At 40.0% G+C, this 19,752-nt stretch overlaps 1 protein-coding gene across 3 annotated transcripts in view; it reads right to left on the reverse strand.

The window, feature by feature from the left end:
- Positions 1–19,752, reverse strand: part of LOC109042271 (peptide transporter family 1) — a 66,912-nt gene that overhangs the window by 32,489 nt on the left and 14,671 nt on the right. For all 3 annotated transcript variants that reach the window (XM_072305399.1, XM_072305401.1, XM_072305400.1), the window contains exons 3-4: positions 8,665–8,743; positions 2,992–3,133 (exon numbers count right to left, since the gene is read on the reverse strand). In XM_072305399.1, the coding sequence (XP_072161500.1) occupies positions 2,992–3,133; positions 8,665–8,743 (221 nt within the window). The remainder of the gene's footprint in view (positions 1–2,991; positions 3,134–8,664; positions 8,744–19,752) is intronic.

Genomic DNA, 19,752 nt, shown 5'->3' on the forward strand with positions numbered 1-19,752 from the left:
TCGGAACTGGTCGACCAGAACATCCCCCCAGCTCTTTTCATTATATTACGACTCAATGTACTCCATGTATTAGGACTGTATAGACGCTATTAGTGGCACGTCACAGAAAAGCGATGTATATCGATTTATTTCAAAGACGTAAAGACGGAGGGCTAAAAGCAAAAAATGAAGCTTCTTTTCAACCACCTCTACGATTGGCTAGAGGATTGGCGGCGAAATCGGGACAAGTTTGAAATTCAAATGTAGGGCGGGAACTAAATAAAATTGCGGAAACTAAGTATTCTAGGTTGATTTTTGCCCAAATTCACTTACCCACTCACATTTTTTCAACTTTAGGTTAGTTTTGGTCCGTCGTCGACCGATTAATTTCATTTGGGAGTAACAGTCATCTAGAACTGTAACGGCCTGTTTGAACCTGCAGAACCACCATGAGCAGAAGAAAAACTAACTTTATCTGAGATTACTGCCTGTTACCGAGCAAAAGTAGGTGTATTATAATAGGACGCAGTCCCAACTTTCTTAATATATTCGTTTTAGGCATTTAAAATACGATTCGAAGAAGAAATGTGGAAAAATCAAGAGGACAAGTTCAAATCAAATTTCCGTTTGCCGCCATGGATTCCCGCGCTCATTTACACACTCACACAAGCACCCAGCGCCAAACCAGGCTTCACTTTTTCCCCATGCTTTTAGATACGAGCACTCCGTCTTTATGTCTTTGATTTATTTGCATTGGTAGCATTGAAAGAGGTTACGCCAATGTTATTGTTTGGATCCAACTCGATATAATTGAGAATCCCTATGATGACGTCGCCCCTTATAGCGTCTATGCTGCCGTGCTAAAGAAAAACGCCGTATGAACATTCGAGAGTTGCCAAAGTTCCTTTGTTTAAATGTTTATTCCTAAGGTCAGTTCTGAATATTTTTCCTTGAAATATCTAGGAGCTCTAGGTGAAATTGATAACAACATTATTTGAAAATTTGAAAGAAAAATATTCATAAGTTTACCAGGAAATGTGTGTTTTATAAATGGAAATTTGGCAATGCCTAAAGGTTCACGGCGTTTTTCCTTAGCACGGCAAAGTGTACTCCATGTCGTTAAAAAAACGTGAAAACATCAGATTCTCAAACTTGGCGCTTCGGCCCAGTTGCTGCTCGTTGTTTAGGTACACTTTAAACAACGAAGGGTAGGGAACGAACACTGCTTGATTGAGAAGCCCGCCAAAACTGATACAGTACGCGACTTGACCCGCGGAGTGTATCTGTCGCAGGCAAATGGTGAAATCAGGCATTTTGTCAAATGCCTAGGCAGATAGTTAAATTCTGACGGTCCACAAAATTTTCTGAATTTATGGCGAAGAGCTCATGAGTTTTCAATATTTTTGGAAAAATAACTCATGAAACCTACGAACTCTTTTTGTCTCTTCCTCTTCAATTTCTTCTCATATATTTAAATGTTGAAATTCTGAAAATTCTGTATTTTATGACATGCTGAAAATTTCGAGATGAGTGTCTGTTAAGAAGCTAAATGTCGTTTAAAATACTTTTGTGTGATACAAATTTTTACTAAAATGTTTTTCTTACAGGAAAAATCGACTATTTTGTCTAAAATGAGGAAAAGAATCAGGATTTCAATCTCAGTTAGAATATTTGACTATTAGTCTAGGCATTTGACAAAATGCCTGATTTTACCATTTGCCTGCGACATATCAATTTCTTTGTGTCCGTGAGCGGGCATAATTTATTTTTTCCGTAACTAATGCAAAATGAATCTCGATATGTGATTTGAATGTATGGACAAAGGACCAATTGGACGTATTTCTGTCAAACGGAACTAAGCGCCAATTTGAGTTCCTTTTGAGGATTTTAGAATGCCGGTTAGCGCGTTCTGTCAAACGGAACTAAGCGCCACGGCAAAGCATTGCGAGTATAGGACGGAATGAGCCCGACGCCTGGCTCCGCCGCCAATCCAAGCCCCCCTATGGCGCTTAGTTCCGTTCGATAGAAATACGTCCAATTATCAGGGTGTTGCAAAATACACCTCAAGAAACGATTTTTTACCACAGCCTCACGTGGGAATACATCGATAGTCGATTTTCCACGATTTACCACCAGATACTCTCCGTAGATTTTTGTGCCACGAGGAAAATAAAACGATTTGCATTGACTTACCAAGTACCGTAGTGTTCCCCAATTTTACCGTCCATCCGAGTACAAGTAAAATCTCTTATCTCTGAATCAAAAGGGGCCGTTCATAAAGTACGTGGCGCTCTAGGAGGAGGATGTCTGCGTTGCTGCGGTGGTAGATTACCGAGGGAGGGGGGGGGGGGGTGGAAGGCCGCAGTACGTCACGTATAGCTCAGCATTTTAATTTATTCAGATAACTTATTTTTATTTTCGTTTTTTCATTTTATTCTATTAATATTTTATGATATGCTCCTTAAATTTTCTCGTTTGATTCATAACTTTTTCTCTTTTTTCCAGAATTCTAGTTGACAAAATGTTCTGATCAATTATATTTTCCATGTTTCTATCCTTCATTTTTGCCCCAGTCGGTTTTTCTTTAAGGTGATTCGATGGACGCCATATTTTGTGTCAGAAAGGCATGCGATACATCGCATCCATTGGTTCCATTTTCTCAGCTACTCGTCATTTTTCTCCGATTTTAAGATCGCAATTCTGTTGTTGGGATAATAAAGCACTCACTTACCAATTTTAAAATGGAACCAATTGATGCGATATATCGCATGCCGTTCTGACACAAAATATGGCGTCCATCGAATCACCTAAAAAGAAACAGGAGAGCAACTAAAGCTTATCGGTGATTTTGCACGTTAAGAGGAGTGTTCCGCTTTTGTAATGGAGGTAACAACTGGGGTTACGGATCTTTTAGGGGCGAGGAGGGTGAAAAATCGTATTTTTAGCGTTACGTGTTTTATGAACGGCCATTAAGCAGTAATCAGTAGCAAGTAAGTAGAGTTTTGTTCGTACTTGAATTTCCCGAGAAATGAGTCAGCAATGATTCCGCCGACCAGTGGGAAGAAGTAGCAGAGGAAAGTGAAACCATGGTACAGCACCGTTGCATCATCCTCGCTGTAGAGAAGCACTTTGTTCAAGTACAGTGCAAGCACAGCTGCAACAGAAACCAAATAAATACATATTTCATCTCTCTCTCTCTCTCGCTCTCTCTGAAGAGAATCGTTCATAAAAAAGGAAAGTAAAAACGGCGGGCTGATTATTGACAGATGAAGCGGAAGGCAAGGAGTATGGAGCGACCCTATTGGTTGAAATGGGTGGTCCCTATAGAGAAAGGGAGAAAATTGTGGAGTAACTCGACGTAATTCTGCACTGGAAAAAAAAACACATTGGATCTAGAGTCCAGACTCTTAAAAACATCGACAAGAGAAAATACTCTCGATTCAATCAGATTTAAGCTTAAATCATCACCAATCCTCTTAATTTGAGCGGATTTCCTTTTGATTTAAGCTTAAATCTGATTGAATCAAGAGTCCTTTTTCTTGTCAATGTTTTCAAGAGTCTGGACTCTAGATCCCATGTGTTTTTTTTCCAGTTTGCCGAACGGAACTATGAGCAATACGACATGAGCCATGCGACCCATATAATATGTGCATAACAGGGATCAGGCTCACGTCATAATGCACAAAGTTCCGTTTGATAGAAATAGGTACGTCCAACTACATAAGGAGGGTCTCTCATGGGTTGTTGTTAGTTAATCCATTACTTTATCCACTGCAACCACCCGCTTTCACCAATGGAATCCTCTGCTTAGTTTTCTTTGTTATATAGCTTCGTCTATAGATTTCAATAATCGGTCCGCAAGAAATAAGTGTGTCATATCTTGATGCTTCAGTCAATGGACCGCGACAAGACAACGTCTGTACCTGCAAAAGTACCACATGCTCTCTCTACAAAATCTTGGTAGAATTCGATTCACACAACACGTCGTTCAGAAACTAAATCTTGAACTAAATTTTCGATGTAATTTTCGACTAAATTTTTTAATTTTTCGATGGACGCCATATTTTATATCAAAACGACTTGAGAATTTATCTTGTGATATATCGCATCGATTAGTTCCATTATTTCAGCAACTTGTCATTTTTCTCAAATTTTGAGATCGCAGTTCTGCTCTCAGGATACTAGAGAATTCACTCACCAATTTTGACGAACGACTCCAACGTAGTGTACTTATGCGTGGTTTTTTTTTTAGAGAGAGGATATCATATTCGAGTGCAGTTTCAATATCAGTATCGAATGCGATATTTTCTCTGTAAAAACCACTCCTATACTCCAATATTGCTTTGAAATTGTTTGTCAAAATTAGAGAATAATGACGTGTATAAATTTACCTACAGTAGATAGCTTTAAAAAAGGAACTAATCGATGTGATTTGTCGCTTGCCGTTCTGACACGAAATATAGCATCCATCGAATCACCTCAACGTCAGGGTGTCTACAAGTCCGGAAATAGTACGGATTTCTTAAGGGCGGTCCGGAAGTACTGAAAAAGTGCGGAAATTCCGCAAAAAGGTCTGGAATTTTTGTCGCAATTTGAGCGAGAAATTCAAATTTCGTCAAATGAAGGTACTGGAAAAGTACTGAAATTTTCGGTTGAAAAGGTACTGAATTTCTTGGGAATGTACTGAAAAAGTACCGTTAAAGTACCGATTTTTGGCTAGCCTGTTTTAGTAGACACCCCGAACATGGAAGTTAAGTCGTACAAATGACGTCATTGTCAGTTGTAAGTAAGTACATCTTGTTAAGTTGTTGATTTCCATACTTCCCGTTTAGTGATTCGTTTCTCTCGTGAAATCTTGAGGAGAAAACATGTTGCGCAGTGCAATTCATTGCGTACTTGCGTAGAGGCTCATTTGTCTCAATAAATCTCCCCAAATTCGGCTTTGATCGCTAATCATTTTTCCGGAGTTTTCATTTTTTCTGAGCACATACGTTCGCACACGGAAAATTCTACGAAATCTACGTTTCCATCCCGGACAAAACCGAGGAACCGTAGATTCGCTCAAATGTTCCCACCAGGCTGATTATTGAAATTGATGGCCAAGGGAGACGCAGGGAGTATGGTGCAAGCGCTATTAGTTAAAACGGGTGGCTCTTATCCTCAAAGGGAAGAATGATGGACTTACTGAAGGGTCTCTAGTTGATGGCTGTTAGTCTATCACTGCTTCCTTTGCACATTAACCACCCGCTGCCACCAATAGGATCTCTCAATTTTCCTTCTGTCTCATGTCCAGGGGTCATGAAATAGTCACACAAGTCTGGAAATAGTACGGATTTTTTAAGGGCGGTCCGGAAGTACTGAAAAAGTGCGGAAATTCCGCAAGGATGTCCGGATTTTTTTTTTAAATTGTTGTCATTTTTGTCGCAATTAGAGCGAGAAATTCAAATTTTTGAAATTTTTCGAATTTCGTCAATGGACCACTAGACAAGGTACGAATTTCAGCATTCTGATACGCGTTTCTTAAGTAAAATTTCACGTAGAATACGACGCGCACAACGAAAATTACCGAAATCAACTCCTTACGAAGATATTTAATGATTCTTTATGCGTGAATTCAAACCACCCGCTCATGAAAACTCAATGCTCTACGTGATTCACATCGCGCGCTAAACGTTATCATAACAGTCTCTGCGATATAAAAATCTGGCAGCCTCAATTTAATCTTGACGCTTTGGCTCAGCTATAGCAAATTGCTAATAGTTTAAACAACACATGGTGGGAAATGAACATTGCTCGATCAAGAAGCTTGCTGAAACCGTTGTAGTGCGCGATTTGACTCACGTAGAGCTTTGAGTCTCTTATGAGCGGGCAGTTCAAATTTCTCGTAACCAATGTGAAATAAAAATGTTAATATCTCCGTTAGGAGTTGGTTTCAGTAATTTTCGTTGCGCGAATCGTGTTTTACGTGAAATTCTGGCTAAGAAACATGTATCAGAATGCTAAAATTCGTACCTTGTCTTCCATTGTTTGATAAAGAGACATACGAGAAAGCCGTACGTGAGTGCGCAAAAAATGACGTAGTTTCAGGCAAAACAACAGTAAGTGGCATTATTCCTCTAAAGAGCAGATGAAAACAGTGCTTTCAAGTACAGTGCCGCCCTCTTCTGCTATTTTCCAGCCCGAAACAGCCTGAAAATGTGTTGGTCAGGGCCGGATTTACCTATTTGCCGCCCATGGGCCGCCTGTATTTTGCCGCACCCTTCTCATTCGTTTTGAAACATCGATAAAAACCATCAAGTGAACGTTCCGAAGGGGGGGGGGGGGAGGTGGTGCATAAGACGCGTTCACTCTTGTTTGGTTCATTTTTTTGTGAAAACCATGTTAACACTAGCATAATTTCACGGAACTCCGCACGAAAGTTAAGTTCCGTAAACTTATCTCTGTGTGGACGAGACCTTCCATTTACAAGAAATGAACGAAAAAATTGTGAAAGAACAATCCTAAATGTGGTTTAATAACTTTAACTTCCGCCGTCGCGCCGCGCTGACCGCACTCTGTTCGTCACAATGCGTGAAGTATTCAGGCAGTCTTGTAAGCGCTATGCGTTGCACGTCGACCACAGCTGACCGCGCGTTGTGTTTGACGCGATGCGTGAAGTATTCATGCAGTCTTGTAGGCGCTATGCGTTTCACGTCCACCGCTGCTGAATGCACTGTGTTTGACGCAATGCGTGAAATATTCATAAGGTCTTGTAAGCGCCAATATGTGTTTCATGCCAACCGCCGCGCCGAGGGCTTCTCCTTTTAATCTCAAGTACGCGTCATCATTGCTCTCTGCACCGCGCCGCTCCAGGCAAAATTGCGTGTTTGGTTTCTCTCTTAACTCGACTAATGAAAGGTGCTGTCTCTTGTATCACCGAAAGACGACGAACTTGGAAATTACTACACTCTCGGGAGATGAGAGATTTTGTCGCATTTGCTCGTTTTTCGAATCCGATTTTTTTTATACATATATTTTCAAAAATTGCAAAATTTCCGCCCCCTAAATTTGCCGCCATGGGCCGCGGCCCATGTGGCCACCCCCAGAATCCGGCCTGGTGTTGGCCGTGTGTCCAAAACGCAATCATAAAAGCATAAAGAAGATAGCTGTTGGACCGCGTTTAACAGAAAGGAACCAAGCCACATCAGCTATTGCCAAATTTAATCGGGCAATTTAATTTTTTACGAGAGAATGTTTGTGTGGATTCCTTTGGAAATTTTAAGGAATTTGCTTTGTACTGTAGAGAAAATCCACTGAAATTTGCACGAAAATCCGTACATCCGTTTTCATGTAAAAAATTAAATTGCTCGATTAAATTTGGCAATGGCCGATGTGGCTTGGTTCCTTTCTGTTTAACGCGGTCCAGTTAAGGCTGTCTTGCCTAACACTAGCCTAGCATGAAAATGAAAAATACCCTTTTTATGCAATTGAAATCAAATCAGTCAATTTTGAATCATCCAAACGATTTCTAGAAGTCTCTCGGATGATCAGTGGCAATTTGACAAAGAACGGAGGCCTCTTTCAATAAAATTTTCCTTACAAACGCTTCGGAGCCCGTTTTCTCGATACTTCATTTTTGCTCTAAAAGTTCTCTTCCCTACGACGGCAGAGCTGATGTATAACCGGGAATGCTGAATACTTCCAGTAAATATGCACTTGACGCTTCATACTTTCGCGCGCTATCATAGATTGTTTCCGGCGATCAGTTGATGTAATGGGAATGGACCACTAGACAAGGTACGAATTTAAGCAATCTGATTCATGTTTCTTGACCAGAATTTCACGTAGAATACGATTTGCGCAACGAAAATTACTGAAACCAACTTCTAACAAAGATATTGACGTTTTTATTTCACATTGGTTACGAGGAATTTGAACTGCCCGCTCACAAGAAACTCAAAGCTCTACGAGAGTCAAATCGCGCACTGCAACGGTTTCAGCAAGCCTCTCAACCGAGCAATGTTCATTTTCCACCATGTGTTGTTCAAACTATAAGCAATTTGCTACAGCTGAGCCAAAGCGTCAAGATTGAGGTTGCCAGATTTTTACATCGCAGAGACTGTCATGATAACGTTTAGCGTGCGATGTGAATCACGTAGAGCATCGAGTTTTCATGAGCGGATAGTTTGAATTCATGCACCAAGAATCATTAAATATCTTTGTTAGGAGTTGATTACGGTAATTTTCGTTGTGCGTATCGTGTTTTACGTGAAATTTTGGTTAAGAAACATGTATCAGAATGTTGAAATTCGTACCTTGTCTAGTGGTCCGCCGAGTATTCCGTACTACCGCTGGATTTGGGATCAGGAGGCACTATTGCATTTCAGAGACTTTGACTGTTTCACTCTGAAATGAGGCACTTTTTCAGCATCATCACACCTTTCGAGCCTCGCCGTGGTAGAACGCCCCCCAGCTCCGATTGTGCCGACAACGGGTTTTGAAATCGGGGAGAAAAACTTTCGTCGATTTCCTAAAATTTGACCATTTTGGAATGTGGCTCCGAAATGACAGCGCACTTCCGGTACGGAGACTGCATGAAACAATGAACGCAGCGTCACTGATTTGTTTTGCAGTTTCGAACTCTTTGGGTAGTTACTAACTTAAAAAGAAGTCGTTCCGGAAAAAATTACGAAAATTGAAACTTACTTCGCATGCCGTAGTACGAGAACCTCTCGCAGAACTCATTACTGATAATGAAGAACACCGACTTCGGGTACTTCAGTTTCTGAAACAAAACAACGATTTATTGTAGTATGTATGCAGTTTCATTTATTTAAATTTTATGCACAGTAATTTGTTTCTTTATTTTTCTCCGTCCGCTCCAAAACACAAACAATGAAATGATAGTAACAGTCATGAATATTAATTATTTAAAGAACCAAGGCGCTGTATTAACTACTGATTATTTTATTTAACTGAAGTGTTTCGACCTGGTGGTCATCATCAGCGTAACTTAAATAAAGAGATCATGGTAATTGATACAACGTCTTGGTTCTTTGAATGATTAATATTAGATAATATGGCATCGTTCGAACACACATCTCTAAAAACATACATATAAATACATAATATAGAGAATAATAGTAAAAAAGGAATAAAAAAAAAAGTGGAGGGACGGGTTTTACCCACATGGCTGTGCCATTTTAAGCGCTCAGCCGATAGGCAGCGCTTTTTGATTTCGACTTGCCTCTGAGTACTAGTATACTAGTGCTAATGCGTTTAAATGGCGCACCAGCTCATCGATGTGTAGGCTTTTTGGGGGGGGGGGGGTCCATTTTTAAAATAAATAAAGCTGTGAAAACTGTATTTTATGCTTTTAACGTAATGCGCAGGTAGTTTCGATCGTTTGTCTTCAAGAAAATTTCTTAGCGGTAGAGTAATTCTTATCGAAATTCATCGTTGAATTCAAATGAAGCCTAAAAAAAACGCGCCTGATGAACTCAACGGTGAGCTCATTTTCGGGAAACGAAAATACGCGTTTACGGTTTCCTTGGTAACCTTTGTTTGCTATCAGCTGATGTTTTATTTCCATTTCCCAGCCAAGTCGACGGAGTTTATACTTCCTTTCTTCACTAAATACATTTACTAACACCTGAGCGCTTTTCAAATACGACAGTATTAGAACTTTCCCGCTTTTTATTTGTGTACTTTAAAATATTTTTTTAATTAGCTCAAGTATCAAAAGCTTTACTTAATTTTCATTTCTCTTCTCTTTCTTTAAGTCATTTTTAATACATTAGCTTATCGATGGAACGTGGATCCTTTATGATCGACTATCGACGTTTCCCCTTTTGCGCTGTGCTAAAGAATCGATTATTAAGGTGTTCGTTGCGAACACCCTATTTATCGATCCTTTTTCATAAGTTTAAATGGTGGATCAATCGATATATCGCAAAGCACGCCATGCCACTGATACCCGCCTCGTGAGGAGTCGCTGCAACACACCAAGAGGAAAGAATCCTCGTTCTTATGAAACAGCTCTCAGTATTGCGGGCCCCACCCACTTTCCTAAATCGTTTTTGCAATTTTAATCGTGTGGTAACAATAATTCCGGTCTCGGTATAACACTGGAAAGAAAAGTCGCTCGGATCAAGAGTCCATAGACTCTTAACAACATTTACAAGAAAAAATACTCTTGATTCAATAGGATTTTTGCTTGAATCAAAAGGAACTCCGCTGAAATCAAGAAGCTTGGCTCTTCGATTCAAGGAAAACCCCGATTGAATCAAGAGTATTTTTTCTTGTCAATGTTATTAAAAGTCGGGACTCTGGATCCAAACGACTTTTTTTCCAGTGAACAATGCAGCGCTTCGATTGTTGAATCGTTATCTAATGACTGCGATCGATATATGGACGTATTTCTATCAAACGAAACTATGTGCTTTATGACGTGAGCCTTGTTGTGCACATTTTCTTATGGGTCGCAGGGCTCATGTTTTAATGCTTATAGTTCCGTTTGATAGAAATACGTCCATATACACATAGCATTGTTAAGACAGGGAGTTATCGATCAAGGCTTTTCGATGTCGTCATGTGAGTGTTGGATTTCCAAAAGTTGGAGGCGTTTCCGCTTTACAGGGATCACACGTAGTTGACTGTTGCGCCTTGATGTACATATTCGTGTCCCAGGGATGTACGTGTTGCATGTTCAAAAATTGAAGGCACTTTCGCTTTTGTCACTTCCTCATAGATACACGGGATTTGTTACTTGTAGCACTTTAATAACAGAGTACATAGATACCTATTAAGGGAGAAAATTACCAATTAGTCACACGAGGCTGAAGTGTCTACAGGGTGTCTAAAAGTCTGGAATTTCCGGAAATAGCACTGAATTTTTAAGGGCGGCCCGCGGAAGTACTGAAAAAGTGCGGAAATTCCGCAAGAAAGTCCGGAATTTTTTAATTTTTTGTCTCAATTTGAGCGAAATTCAATTTTTTTTAAATTTCGTCAATAATTGGAAGTACTGAAAAAGTATTGAATATTTCTTTTGAGAAGGTACTGAATTTCTTGGGAATGTACTGAAAAAGCACTGTAATAGTACTGATTTTTTGTTAGCCTGTTTGAGTAGACACCCTGGTCTAAGGCCATCAATGGAATCGGTCATTTTTAAAAAGACCTAATCGCCAAAAATGAAAACCTGAAAAAACAATAGAAACTGCAACAATCGACCCGTTTTAAATCGCAGCTAATTTTTTAATGTGATTGAATAATTAATCGCTTTAATATTTCAGAGCTCTGAAAATTAAAGCGGGCCGATCAAAACGTTTTCTACTGTTTCTCTCGTATCAAACTCGAAGTCTCATAAGCCTCTTAAGTCTTTTCCAAAAGGACCAATTCAAATCCGCGAGCGTCGCGACTTACGAGTACTGCACTGATTGTAAATTGGTTGTAGCGCCTCGATGCAACCATTCGTGTTCCACGGGTGGGCGTGTTGCATTTTCAAAAATGAAGGCGCTATCGCTCTTCTCACCATAGGAGTTGTCGTTAGTTGTGGCACCCGAATAACAAAGTGCCTGTATAGAGGAAGTAGGTATTGCATCTCAATAATTTTACTACAAAAAAAAAAAAAAAAAAAGGCCGTGGCCATCTAATTTCAGGCTTTCGTGGATATTCTGATTTCCAACTCTTGGGTAAAATAATTTCTTAAGAAAGTTTGAGAGCTGACTAGAAGACTAGACTGAGTTGACCGTAGCGCTGATTGTAAATTGGTTGCAGCGCCTCGATGCAACTATTCGTGTTCCACGGGTGGGCGTGTTGCATTTTCAAAAATGAAGGCGCTATCGCTCTTCTCGCCATAGGAGTTGTCGTTAGTTGTAGCACTGTCAATGAGCACTATGTAATGATCAATTCGTGTTTCGCGGATGTGCGTGTTGCATATTCAAAAATTGAAGGCACTTTCAATTTTCTCACCTCCTCAGAAATGCAAACGCTCGGTGGGCCCGGGGCTGTAATTTTAAATAATTAAATTTTTCGGAAGTATCTGTAATTTCTGAACTCAGCGATCCACCACCTTTTTTTTTGGATGTAGAACTGGCTATAAATTATAATTCTAGCTGTTACGATTATTACTTATAAGTGTAAATACTGAAGATTTCTCGTCTAACAAGAAAAACATATTTATGTCTCTCCTTCTTAGTGATATTATTTTTCATTCAATTATAATAGTTTTATTTTTTCTAAAAATCATTATAGTTGTTAACACAAGGATAAAAATAACTAAATATATTATTAAAATAGCACTTTTAATAATCCAAAAACTTATTAAAGTTATTTTTAATTTCACATATTAATGTTTTTATAAATAATCAGGAAATCTGGGTCAATTGAAGTTAATATTATTGGAATGATAAGCATAACAGAGGTGTTGCGCCTGAAATTCGCGCCGAGAACCGGCTGGATTCAATGGCGCTTCTCGGCTTTTTATGGCATTCCAATTAATGGGTCTACGACGCCAGGCTCTTGAGATGGAGTGGTCGCCCAACAATGTGCTCCTCCACTCAAACAACCCGTCAATGAGAGAATTAAGCTTATCGCGGCCTCAAATCCCCAGAACTCGAGCCTATCTTATCTTCGAGCACCTACTCGTGAAAATGCAGCGTATCTAACTACTTGTCACTAGATTACCGGGCTCCGATGATGAAACATATCCGTCATGCTCATCCTCGCTTTTTCCCGCTTCTCCCCATAAACTAACCGGTGCGTACGCTTACATTAGAGTACCTATATTGAGAGAGTATGGCCACTGGGGTTACCACCTCTGATTGGCTCAGCCATCTTAGGCTAAATGGAGCCCTTAGGACCCAAAAATGGCGGACGCCATAAATTAATGTAATGCAAAATTACTCAAAATGTAGGTTTCTTTGCTTATCGTAACGAGAAATTTACTCAAATGCACTATTGCGACATCTTTACATAATTTTAAGGCTAATCGTGTGCAATTTTTGAGAAAAATTATCTTAGATGTAGTAAGGTTGGCAGCAAGTGCGGTTGGTGATAACCGTCAAAAGTTGGCAATGACCCCCCTCCCATCCACAAAAACCAAAACAAAGCACCGCCATTTTTGGGTCCTAAGCCTCTCCATGGGGCCCAGTGGCCATACTCTCTCAATATAGGCACTCTAGCTCACATCAGGTAGCGGGTTCGAATGTTTTATGTCCACCGGTATTTGTCCCAGGGAAAAATCCCACTTACGAAGTTGGGAAAAATATTGAGTTAATCAATATTTTTCCCAATACCAAGTATGGTCCTTTTACTCCTAGAACCCACTAAGAGAGGAAGAAGAAGTGTAAACGAACTGTGCGATATTTTGTTGAATACTCCATTGTTCATGTTTGTTTGGTTAAAATAATGTGTCTAATTGTCAATTGAGTGCACTTATTATTTTAATCCCGGTTAAATACTCGACTTTATCTAATTTAGGTATCCTCCCGCGGAAACTAATCGCAGGACTGTATGAGCCTCGTCCCGTGGAGACGGTAACTGGAAAAAATCCCAGAAGTTTCATTCCTGCGATTCGAACTTGGGACAAATCCCATGAAAACGTCCCGTGGAGACAAGGCCGTAGAGACACTCAAGGTGGATCTTCAGCATTCGTGCGATGCATTCTGGGTTGCGATCGACATATTCCAAATTTTAAATAATTTTGGTGGATAATTCCTGGGAAATCGAAATCTCAGTCCCTTTGGACCAATCATCAAGTAATTTTCGGGCCGAAAGTCATCAGATACCGTTTTCATTTAGAATTGATCACGAAAAATTTGAATTTTCCGATCCCAGGCAGGGCCGGATTTACTTACTTGCCGCCCATGGGCCGCCTGTATTTTGCCGCCCCCTCCTCATTCGTTTCGAAACATCAATAAAAACCATCAAGTGATCGTGCCGGAGGGGGAGGGGAGGGGTGCATAAGACGCGTTTACTCGTGTTGGGCACATTTTTTGCGAAAGCCCTGTCAACACTACTAGCAGAAGTTCACGGAACTTTGCGTAAAAGTTAAGTTCCGTAAACCTATCTCTGTGTGAACAAGACCTTCCATTTGTAAGAAATGAACGTAAAAATTATGCAAGAACAAACATAAATGTGGTTTAATAATTATAACCTCCACCGCCGCGCCGCGTTGACCGCACTGTGTTTGGCGCAATGCGTAAAGTATTCCTACAGTCTTGTAGGCGCTATGCGTTCCACGCCGACCGCCTCTGAACGCACTGTGTTTGACGCAATGCGTGAAGTATTCATGCAGTCTTTTAGGTGCTATTATGTGTTATATACCAACCGCCGCACAGTGGATTGAGTCAATTAGAGAGGTCGGACATGAAATTTGAGACAAAAACTGCAAATGTTGATGTTTATTTTGTCACATTTTAAAGTTCAAGGGGTGGTTCTGGAAGAAAATTTCACGAGAAAACCAATAGAACCACTTGCAGAACATCAGATTTTTATATAAAGGGGGTTATAAGCGTTTAAAGTTTCCAAATTTCGTCCGACCTCTCTCATTGACTCGATTCACCGTGCGCCGCGCTGAGGGCTTCTCCTTTCCATCTCAAGTCCCCATCATCATTGCTCTTTGCGCCGCGCCGCTCCATGCCAAATTGCGTGTTTGGTTTCTCTCGTAACTCGACTAATTAAAGGTGCTGTCTCTTGTGTCCTCGAAAGACGCTTTTCTCGTTCGTAATTTTGTTTCTGAAACCAATTTTTTTTATACCTACATTTGAAAAAAAAAAAAAAACGCAAAATTTGCCGCCCCCTTTTGTCGCCATGGGCCGCGGCCCATATGGCCACCCCCTTAATCCGGCCCTGGATTTCCTTGGATTCCCAGGAAAGACGAAAGCCTACTCGAATCAAATCGCGTACTACAACGGTTTCAGCCCAGTGGCGCGGCGTGAATTGCGATTTATCGATTGTTATGCCATTTAAACCTATGGAAAAGGATCGATTAACAGGGTGTTCGCAGCGAACACCTTAATAATCGATTCTTTACCATAGGTTTAAATGGCATAACAATCGATAAATCGCAATTCACGCCGCGCCACTAATTCAGCCGGCTTCTGAATCGGGCGGCATTCCCTTACCACACTGTGCTGTCCACAGTGTAAACAATCTGCAATAGCTGAGCCTAAGCGTCGATATTGAGATTGTCTGATTTGCACACCCCAGAGACGATCACGGCAACGTTTAGTATGAAAAAAATGAAAAAGAAGGCTACAGTTGTTTTGAGCGGGAAGTTTAAATTGATTAATTGAAAGCGTTAAAATATCTTTGTAAGGAGTTAGTTTCAGTAATTTTCGTTGTACCTACAAACAAACATTGTGTCTACGCAGTGGCGTAGCGTGCTTTGCGATGTATCGATTGATCTACCATTTAAATTTATGGAAAAGAATCGATTATAAGGGTGTTCGCAGCGAACACCCTAATAATCGTTTCTTTACCACAGCTCAAATGGGGAAATATCGATAATTGATCATTCACGCCTCGCCTCTGTTTCTACGTGGAATTTTGATGCGAAAAAATCTAGTGCATGAATTCTCACCTTGTCAAGTGGTCTATTCGATATTCATATTGAACACCAAAGTTTTTCGATTTAGGTTATTGAAGTTCTCGGGAATAGGAACCAAATTTCGGTTACGTGAACTGAAAAAACTTCACTGTTCAATAAGATCCAAAATCTTCACCAGGAAACGTATGCCCCAGTTTATTTACGGCTGGAGTTTCGTCCTTGGTATCCTCGATTCCTAGAATCTAATCTTGCACCCATATTCGAATTGATGTCACGAAACGTCAATTACGGTGTCTCAGTGATACAACGATGACGTCACAAAGATGAGCATATGAATATTGGCGATTTGCTCAGAGGAGAATATTTGTTCTCCAGAGAAGTACTGAAAATACTCCCACGAAATTTTTAGGTTAGGTACGCTGATTCTGGCGGCGCACAGTGGATCGAGTCAATCAGTGAGGTCGGACATGAAATTTTTAACTAAAACGGCAACTTTTGATGTTTATTTCGCGTCACATTTTAAATTTTGAGGGGTGCTTCTTGGAGCAAATTTAACAAGAAAGCCAATGAAACCACTTTTGGAACCTCAAATTTTCGTGTAAACGGAGTTATAAGAGAGAGTGAAGAAGGCGATAGAAAATCATAAAGCTGGCTGTAGAAAAGGGAAAAAATCATACGGCCGGGCTACACGAGGCGATAAAAAACTATAGAGCTGGGCTATAGTTCCTATCGCCGGGCTTTACACTTTAACGCCTGGCTGTTGCTTTTTCGCCATCGGCTATAAAAGGCTATAAGAAATTGTGTAGAAATTTGTGTGCTTTGTAAATCCTTAAGTTTGTACGGAATCACCTTAATATTTACAAAACGCACATTACATTTTCCTTTACCACATATTTGTTTTCATCAATTAAAATCAGAATAATCCATTCAGGATGTGCAAACATTTCAAAGTCATGAGTTGAAAAACGCTGACTCCGCGAGATTAAATATTAGAGCCTGACAACAAGCGGAGCGGCGGTGCACTGGCGCCTACAAACCTAACAGGGATACTTCACGCATTGCGCAATGCGTGAAGTATCCCTGTTAGGTTTGTAGGCGCCAATGCGCGTTTCGCGCTGGCTGTCCGCCCGCCTCGCCGCGCCGCAGCGTACCACGGCGCTTAAAGCAACTATTTCACACCAGAGGTATTGCATAGTATCATACGAAATTGAAGGCGCTCCAACGTATTAGGAATGGCAGGCATCCTTCAAAAGTACGGAACTTTCCGCGCAAAATAAATCAAGATACTACGGCCCAAAAATAGAGCGGTAGTCCAAAAACTGACTAAGTCCTAGCATCCGTAATTAGTAACATTTAGCATACACTTTATCGCCTGGCTGTTGCTTAATCGCCATCGGCTATAAAAGGCTATAAGAAATTGTGTAGCCGGCTATAGAAGCTATTGGAAATCTTACAGCCGGCTGTAGGTGTATGGTATTTTGGAACACAGATTCTACTGCCAATTTTAACCAGGGAACCGCGCATGGCGTTTTTTGCTGAAAAGCTGTGCTTTTTAAACGGCGTATTTCTCGGTATTTGAGTTACATTATCGCGTTTTAATGTGTGCATCGTATTCTACGCGTCATTTACACCTGGAAAAATGTATCGGAGAGTCAAAATTCGTTCATGGTTTAGTGACTCATTCTCCGAAAAAATTCAAAAGTTCACTGAAAAATTAGTGTTTTATTGGAAGAAATTTGGCACCGGTTGAATGTTCACAAGGCGGGTTTCATAAAACGGGAGACATTATCATGGATGAAATGCTCATCAGAGCACATTACTGCCGTGCTAAGGAAAAACGCCGTATGAGCCTTCAGACGTTGCCAAGTTTCCTTCGATAAAAACTACATTTACTGGAAAATTTTTGAATATTTTCCTCCAAAATTTTCACAAAATTTCGTACGCAATTTAATCTAAAATGTCTGGAAAAATCAAAGAAAAATGTACATAAATGCCGTCAAAAATACATGTTTTATCAAGGTTAATTTGGCAACTCTCGAATGTTCATACGGCGTTCTTCCTTAGCAGGGCAGATTAGTTCACACCCTCAACGTATTAAGTCGTCTCCGTCATCCGAGAAAGAACTACTGCTACATTGTCAGTAGAGAGGGTCACACTATAGGGCTAGGTCGCGGCTTATGAAGATAAATTGAACTGATGAATTCTGATTCAACAAGGCAATCCGCCAAACTGTTTTACCTCTGCAAAAACAAACGCTGTTGAACAATTTCGCATTTGATTAACACCTAGTGGCTCCGACCTACTAACCTTTTAACTCCCGGGGTTTTTTAATAAAAATAAACTCGACCTTTTGCTTTTTTTTAGCTGCTAGTAAAATCCAAAAAGACCCTGGTTTCAACCCATCATGCTCAAGTTTTCTGGAAAATCAAATTTTGCCCGGAGAAGCATACTTTTAGTTGAGGCGAATGTTTAGTTAGCGCAAAAAATCTCAACGTGATGGAAAAAAAAATATGTTGTCATTCTTGAACTCGGCTCTGAAAGTTACTCATAGTCTTATTGTAAGCGGAGAAACATGAGTAGGTCACTCATGAATCTTCCAGAGAAACGAATAGTGAAAGAATTTTAGGTTTTCTGTGTAAAAACCCGCAGTAGCCCGAAATTCAGTCGGAAAATCTAATTGTGGACCAATGAATGCGAAGCTATTTAATAACGTATGTTTTATTACATTCATTGGAACTGTTTTGGTACACGCCTTTATAATTTTTAAAATGATGAGATTAATTTATTAAATTATGCCGCATCCTATAGTTGACATAGGACGCAGGGAGTCTTACCCTGACATCTTGCTTAGATAGTGATACCTTGAGCAGTGCTGCAGTGATAGCGAAGAGAACATTAGTAAGTGCAAAAATGAAGTTTTGAGAAAACGGGCTCTGAAGTTTCTGACCGGAAAATTGTATTGTTTGAAGCCTCCGTTATTTTTTAAATTGCCACTAATCATCCGAAAGACCTCTGGAGATCGCTCGACTGAGTTTATTTCAATTTCATAAAAAGGGTATTTTTCATTTTCATGCTAGGCTAGTGTTAGGTAAGACAGCCGTAAGTGCTATCTTCTGTATGCATTCGTGGTTGCGTTTTGGACACCCAGCCAACATCACATTTTCGGGTTGGAAAATGAGAGAAGAGGGCGGCAGTGTATTTGGAAGCACTGTTTTCATTTGCTCTCTGTAGGAATAACGTCACCTACTTTTGTTTTGCCTGAAACTACGTCATTTTTGCGCACTCACGACTTTCTCCTATGTCTCGTTGTCATACAATTAAGATAAATTATGCTGTTATAGCTATTTCAGTGATTTCATATAAAAGAGATGAGACGAATTTCGAAGGAAACTCGATTTCGACAATTTTACACTTACTGCTATCTTCGCCATCGCGGCAGAGAAGGGATTCTGGAAGTTGGCAACACTGTTCTTCGTCCGTTTAAATTTATGCTAAATAATCGATTCTTGGTGAGGCAGCTTGCCTCGCCTGTAATCGATATTTTTAATGGATTTAAGTAGAAGAAAGACAATGTTGTCAACCTGCAAAATCGCCACTGACCTTGATGTGTGGATACACACCTTTGGCGAAATTTCACGACTGGCGTCGGTTTCTCTGCCAATACATTGTGCAATGAATTCATTGAGTGCGACAACGCGTATGATTAGGATGGTTGTGACATCATCGCTGTATCCTTACTATTGGCACAGCTGGTTTTTAAATTTTTTACAGAACTCTACGGCAACACGCACGAGTGTTCATCATTGATAGTGGTATTGCTTTCTGCAAAATGAACTACAATCTCATTGTGATCAAGGATCATTTTTTTTTGAACTGTTAAATAGCTGATGCACTTTAAAAATTCAACTCTTACCAAACCGCCAGAATTTCCTCTGAAGGAAAGATTTGTTGGGGTATTTTTTCAAGCATGATTTTGATTTACAAATAGTAAACTATCAGAAAAAAAGACTGGAAAACTCCAAAAAGATCATGAAAAACCCGTAAAATACCAAAAATTGTATAAAAAAATATCCTAAAACAAAGTAGTTTTATTTAGAGATGTTGTCACGTAAAAACTTGACGAATATTTCAACATTTTTTTTAAAAATATCCTTCGAAAATTGATGCGACTAGAATGAAAGAAATAGTCAGACAGAAATGAGATTAGATTCTTCGTTTTTAATTTGATTACTTTTTGCAATAGA

The sequence above is a fragment of the Bemisia tabaci genome, chromosome 10 (assembly GCF_918797505.1).
Source record: "Bemisia tabaci chromosome 10, PGI_BMITA_v3".
Lineage (NCBI taxonomy): Eukaryota > Metazoa > Arthropoda > Insecta > Hemiptera > Aleyrodidae > Bemisia > Bemisia tabaci.